We start from the raw sequence: 7,142 nt of genomic DNA, 5'->3' as shown, positions 1-7,142 counted from the left end.
GACATCTAGGTCACTGGCATAACATAGTTCCTACAGAAAATGTTGTACATCCTACTTCAGTGAGTAGTGTCTGGGATCTTAAAAGCTTGTGAGCAGCCATCTAAATCGCATCTGTTGGTCCCATCACATTGGGAGTGAAGGAGAATGAAGAAAACCAAAGACGCAAGGAAAATATTAGCTCAAAGTACTAATGGACCACATGAACCACAGCCTCCACTGAGCCCAGAAGAAATAGATGGTGGCCAGCTACCACCACTGACAATTCTGACAGGGATCACAATAGAGGGCTCCAGACAGAGCAGGAGAAAAATACAGAACAAAATTCAGATGCACAAAAAAGACCAGACTTAACTGGTCTGACTGAGACTGGAGGAACCCCTGAAACTATGGCCCCTGGACAACGTGCTAACTCAGATCTGAGGCCACTCCCAAAGTCTACCTTTCAGTGAAGGTCAGACAGACCTATAAAACAACACACATGAGGAATGTGTTTCTTGGTTCAATCAAGTATCAGAAACCTAATGGACAACACCTGCTCAAAAAGGAATAGAAGGCAGGAAAGGACAGGAAACGTACGAATGGATGTAGGGAACCTGGGGTGTAAAGGGAAAAGGGGAGTGTGCTGACACATTGCTGGGATTGCAGCTAGTGTTAGCAAAATAATTTGTGTATAAATTTTTCAATGAGACACTGATTTGCACTGTAAACTTTCATCTAAAGCACACACACACAAAAGAAGAATAAGAGAGACAATGGAGATGAGTGCATATGCAAGGCAGTGGTTATAATATTTGACCATGAGAGTTCAGCTAGGTAAGGAGGGAAGTGAAGCCTTTAAGGGGAACAAGACAGTGAAATGTAAAAGGATCAGTGGTTTGGAGTTTATGATGGTTAAGAGGATTATTGGAGTTAGAATACTAGAGAAAGTGAGGTAGAAAGACAATTAGAAAAGGCTAAGATCAAGGTTTGTAATTCTTATTCAGCTAGTCTTTTGATATGTATTTTTAAAAACATTCAAAAGTTTATTATATAAACATTCCTACAGAGTGTGTTGTACAAGAAAGATAAAAGGTGTGAGATTCTTGTTTATGTAAACGCATTTCTCCTTTCAGTTGTCAAGTATTCCTATAAAAATACCAACTGTGAATTACTTAAAAAATATTTCCAACTGCTTCTCTACTCTTCTATCAGGTGAATGAGGGATTCCTTTTTTTGTGTGTGTGTCATCATTAATATTTGTCATGACGAGGCAGACACTACTTCAGACATCTTACCTTTTGTGCATTATGAAATTATTAAGCAGTGATGCCCTCTGAAAAATTAGCCAGTTTGTGAAAAAGTTTCATAGGTCGCTGTTGAATTATGCTTTCTAAGGTTTCTTGATAGTTTCTCTTTTTCTTTTTTTGGTAGTTTGGGCTAGACTTTCCTTATTGCTTTAGTCTTGTTCTATCTGGAGCATTTTCTCCCTAGCACAGAGCAGTTGATTTATTTTCACTGTAGTTGAAGTAAGTATAAAACTAGATGTGGTACTTTGCAGTCATAATTCTTGTTTTGATGGTACTGTAGGATTATCCTAATCTCGGAGGAAACTCAAGAACTGAAATTGTTATTCAGTGATTTTCTAAACAAGTTAAAGTGATTAAAAGTAGATTTGGATAAAGGATTGAGAACTCATTTTCTTTAAAAAAAATAGATTCTGACTATGAGAAAAATATGATACACTTGACAGAAGATTGGAAAACAAAAAAGTATAGTGCTATATATAGGAGTTTGTGCAAATTTGAATTGTGAATGGAGAGAAAATGGTACAAAATATTAATAATATATGACTTATATAAGAAGTTTGAATTAATATAAACTCCTATTCTCTCCCTACCAAAAAAGAAATAGAAAAAGTAAAGAACTGATTTCAAAGCTGGACCAAGTGAATTGTAAACTTCATTTATGCTCTTGCCACATGTTGCCATCATCTTTGTTGGGAAATAGGATTAATTTTCCTGTCAGGATTAATCTTGAATTATGTGAGTTTTGAATTATACGAAGTCTTTGGTTATCCATTCCTTGCATAAATTATGACCACTGGAATAAAGTGAAAAATCACCTGTCATTCTATCACCCAGAGATAATTGTATTACTCTCTTGCTATATGTGTATAGAAATATATTTTAATGGTTTTTTTTTAGTTTTGTTGTTGAGAATATACACAGCAAAACATACATCAATTCATCAGTTTCTCCATGTACAATTTAGTGACATTGATTACATGCTTTGAGTTCTGCTACTGTTTTCACCCTTGTTTTCTGAGTTGTTCCTCCCTCATTAACATAAACTCATTGCCCCCTAAAGTTGCTATCTAATCTTTCGAGTTGCTGTTGTCAATTTGATCCCGTATAGATAGTTCTTAAAAAATCATAATGCTTAAGGCAGACCTTTTTAACTAGTTAAGCTAAATTATTGTTCAGTTTTAGGATGACTTCAGGGTATATTTTTAGTGTAAGGTTTAATTAATGGTGTTTTAATCAGTTGTCATTGAGTCATTTCCGATTCACGGCAACTCCATGGTGTTTTACATACTATTTTATAGTTTTTTCACTTATCAAAAATAGATGATGACTGTTATCCCATGGAGTCCTTGGGTGGTGCAAACACTTAAGCACTCGTCTGCTAACCAAAAAGTTGGTGGTTTGGATCCACACATAGGCACCTTGGAAGAAAGACTTTTCCATTTACTTCCAAAAGATCACAGCCATTGAAAATCCTATGGAGCACAGTTCAGCTGGATGGCAGCTAGTTTTCTTTTTTTTATTTTTTTATTCCACTGTTGTGATTACAAATAACTGCATAGTATTTTACCATAGATTATAAATGAGTGCATAGTATTATACCACTAAGGAGCCTTGGTGGCACAGTGGTTAAGCACTCAACTTAAAAATGAATGTCCTTGTATACAGTATCTGTGTGCACAGCCCAGATTATTTTCTTAGGATTTAATTTCTAGAGGTAAAGTATACGAATTACAAGTATATGCATTTTAAAGGATACAAAGAGTGTTGGAGAGCATATTGTCAAATTGTTCTCCAGAAAGGTTGTACCAGTTTATAGTCCCACCAGTAGTATTTTATATGCTCCTGAACTGGGCATTTTTTTCTTTTATGATCTTTAACTTATGATGTTATCTGAGGAGTAGACGTTAGGTGAACAAAAATAATAAAAATTAAATAAAACTTATTTTGGAAATATTATTTTTTTATTTTTTCCGTAATGCAGTAAAAAAATTAAATCCCTTATATTAAATATATATAAGCAATAAGTAGCTTATTTTCTACCACTCAGAAATTTTCTTGATAAAATATTTAATCATTTTGTGTTTTTCTGTTATACCCAGACAGTACAATGTAGATTATAAACTTGAGACTTACCTGAAGATTGCTAGGCTGTATCTAGAGGATGATGATCCAGTCCAGGCAGAAGCTTACATAAATCGAGCATCATTGCTTCAGAATGAATCAACCAATGAACAGTTACAGATACATTATAAGGTAATAGATGAGCTAATTTGGAATTAATTTTGTGTTAATAGTACTATATAAGGTGATCCAGAACATCTGATAAATGCTTCTATATATTAAATATTCAGTCTTTATCTTTTTTGCTTTGTTATTTTCCTCCTAATTGAAACATTTTCCCTCTATAGGTGTGCTATGCACGTGTTCTTGATTATAGAAGAAAATTCATTGAAGCTGCTCAAAGGTACAATGAGCTCTCTTACAAGACAATAGTCCATGAAAGTGAAAGACTAGAGGCCTTAAAACATGCTTTGCACTGTACCATCTTAGCATCAGCAGGTAAACATGTAATTTATGCTTTAATAAATAGTTATCTTTACTTAATTACTTCTGGTTGATTGCAATTGGAGTATTTAGATAGAACTGTTCTTCAAATGGGTGTCTTACTATTAGTGGTAAATTTAGTTTAAACTTTTAACAGTTAAAACCAACAATAAAATGGATTGTTAGCTTGAAAAAGATTTTAAAATATGCACATATCAGTCTATTACTTAGGAATAGTTAAGATACGAAGTTTAGTTCTCCTGAAATATCCCTGTGAAAAATGAATATCAAATTAAGTGAGAATTACACAAAGGGAAACTAAAATTAAAATCTAGAGATTGATTATAAAATAATTAATGTTTTGCTTTTAGAATTTTTTTTTTTTTAACCTTTAAGCCTCAGTTGTAGAGCTGGCATTCATATTTTTCCTCAATAAATATTAAAAAATAAGCTATCCTTAGAAAGTTCTTTTTACTAAATTGTAGCATGTAAATCACTTATAAACTATGAAGCAGAAAGGACATTGAGAGGAAATGCTGATAATTCTAAGTCATGGTTTTTCTAAATCATTCTAGAATCTTCATTCTTGAAACTCTTTGAGAGCCTAATGACATTCAGATTACACATTTCATTTCTTATGAAGCAGTAATCTTATTTATTTTATTTTTCGTTACTGAAAAGACAGTATATAAACATTGCACTGCCTCCTCTTCTAGAGGATTTTTACTGATTTCTTGTATTTCCTTTAATATAAAAGTATTTATGTGTATGTGTATTCTCCCCTTTTTTATACACAAATGGTAGGGTGATACTTCCTTCAACTTGCTTTTTTTCATGAAGCTGCATATCATAGTGCTGTTTTCATATCAGTACCTATAACTCATTTTTTAAAATTTTCTTCTGTCTGCCTTTATTATAAGTTATTTAATCAATTACAATGTGTAGTGATTATGCACATGTATGAATATATACATAGGTTAAATTCCTGAGTCCTAGGATAAAATTGTGATAAACCAAAAACCAAACCCATTGCCGTCGAGTTGATTCCTACTCATAGCAACCCTATAGGACAGAATAGAATTGCCCCATAGGGTTTCCAAGGACTTCAACTGCCGACCTGTTGGTTAGCAGCCAAGCTCTTAACGAGTGTGTCCCCAGGGCTAAAAATTATAAATTATCCTTTCATATTAAACTCCAAATAACAATGTCCATGAGTGTCTGACTTTTTACACAAGTGTTACCAATTTTTTTTGATCTTTGTTGACCTGGTAGATGAAAAATGGTATGTTACTCTAGTTTTAATTTGCATTTCATTTATTATGCAATCCTTGAGCATCTTCATATGTTTAAAAATTATTATTGAAAAACTTGTTGTTTTAGTTTCCTAGGGCTGCCGTAACAAATTATCACAAGCTGTTTGGCTTAAAACCACAGAAATTTATGATCTCACAGTTCTGGAGGCCAGAAGTCTGAATTCAGGATGTTTACTGCCCCATGATCTCTCTGAAGGCTCTGGGGGAAAAAAACTTTGTCTTTCCCAGCTTCTGGTAGCCCCAGGCATTTCTTGGCTTATGGCAGCTTACCTCCAGTATCTGCCTTTCTCTGACATGGTTGCTGTCTTCCCCATGTCTCTTCTCTTATTATATGAACACCAGTCATATTGGATTAAGGCCCACCCTACTCCAGTATGACCTCATATTAACTAATTATATCTGCAAAGACCCTGTTTCCACATTCATAGGTACTGGAGGTTAGGACTTCAGTGTATCTTTTTGGAAGACACAATCCAGCCTGTAAACCCTGTATTTCTTTTTTTTTGAGTGAATTATCTGTTTAGGTCCATTGACCATTTTTTGAGTTGTTTGTCCTTTTCTTGGTGACTTAATAAAGCTCTTTATATATAAGAAAATAAGATTTTTTTCCCATTTGTCGCCCTCTTTGGTTTTGCTCTACAAAAACTTAATTTTTAAAAAGTTAAATTTCTTAGTCTTTCTTTTATAGCCTCTGAGTTTTATTGAATTGCTTAGGAAGGAAGATCTTCCCTACTCTGAAATTGTGTTTTTTAAAAAATTCTCTGTTTTCCTCCAATATGTTAATGCATTGGCTCTCAAACTCTTTGGTCTTAGAACCTTTTGCACTGAGAAATTATTGACAACCCAAGAGAGTTTTGGTTTATGTAAATTATCAATATTTACTGTATTAGAAATAGAAAAAATATTTATTTTTTTAAAAGTAACAATTTAAAACATTTAAAAGTAACAGTAATAGACCATTACATATTAACATAAATGACCATATTTTAATGAAAAATAACTATTTTCCAAAACAAAAAAAATTAGTGAAGTGAGTAGAATTGTTTTACATTTTTCAAATCTCTCCAATGTCTAGCTTAATAGAAAACAGCTGAATTCTTATAACTAGTTCTGCATTCAGTCTGTTGTGATATACGAAGTTGAAGAGTATGAGGAAACTCTGTAGTTGCAAAAGGAAAGAGTATTTTAATAGTCTTCTCAGATAATTGTGATATTCTTCTTCGATAACGTCATTTAACTTGACAAGTGACATAGCTTCTTATAGGTTAGTTGCATTGTGGAATCTATAACCCTGTCAGTGAGCTTTGTGCACTGTTATGTTAAAATCCATTAGTCTGTGTTGCAATTTGAATGATCTTTGACCTGTGCAGGATTTTATACCATTGTGTACTGGTGTTCAGAAATACTGGTTCCCTGAGTTATGTAGAGCTTCCAAATATTGACGTATCTTATTATACAGTAGAAAAAAATTACGTTTGAAGATACTAGCACTGAGCATCAGAGAAGCCTTAAAGTATTGAGAAACAGTCAAACTCTGACATAGCCGAGTTTTCCAAAATTCTTGCTTAAAAACTCAGGTATTATCAGGAACAACAAATACTGGTTGTTATTCTTGTAGTAAGAGTCTCGCTTTGTTCATTTTTGGGAAAATTTGGTCTGCCAAATACCCAAGTCTGAATAATCATAGTTTGTCAGTTCTTTCAAATGAATGGCGTTTCAAGAAAAAAGTGGTTGTTTCAGCTTTCAGTGTTTCCTCACGACAACCATAGTTTGTTATGCAACAGAAGTACTTTATTTGCACTTCCCATTTTGTCCTGCCAAACATGAAAAGTACATGTTCTTCAGTGTCAAGAATTAATAAGAATAGTACTTTACTGTGTCTTCAAGGACATTCTTTTTTTTTTTTTTAATTGTTGTAGTTTAAATGAAGTTTACATTTCAAGTTAGTCTCCCATACAAAAATTTATACATACATTGTTATGTGACCCTAATTGCTCTC

At 33.3% G+C, this 7,142-nt stretch overlaps 1 protein-coding gene across 2 annotated transcripts in view; it reads left to right on the top strand.

Annotated features, from left to right (window-relative positions):
* The window catches only part of COPS4 (COP9 signalosome subunit 4), a 60,372-nt gene that overhangs the window by 27,349 nt on the left and 25,881 nt on the right, over positions 1-7,142 (top strand). For both annotated transcript variants that reach the window (XM_004383089.2, XM_004383088.1), the window contains exons 5-6: positions 3,386-3,539; positions 3,695-3,845. In XM_004383089.2, the coding sequence (XP_004383146.1) occupies positions 3,386-3,539; positions 3,695-3,845 (305 nt within the window). The remainder of the gene's footprint in view (positions 1-3,385; positions 3,540-3,694; positions 3,846-7,142) is intronic.

The sequence above is a fragment of the Trichechus manatus genome, unplaced genomic scaffold (genome assembly GCF_000243295.1).
Source record: "Trichechus manatus latirostris isolate Lorelei unplaced genomic scaffold, TriManLat1.0 scaffold00105, whole genome shotgun sequence".
Classification (NCBI taxonomy): Eukaryota; Metazoa; Chordata; class Mammalia; order Sirenia; family Trichechidae; genus Trichechus; species Trichechus manatus.
The sequence above is the reverse complement of the archived record's forward strand: the minus strand, read 5'-3'. Positions and strand labels throughout refer to the sequence as shown.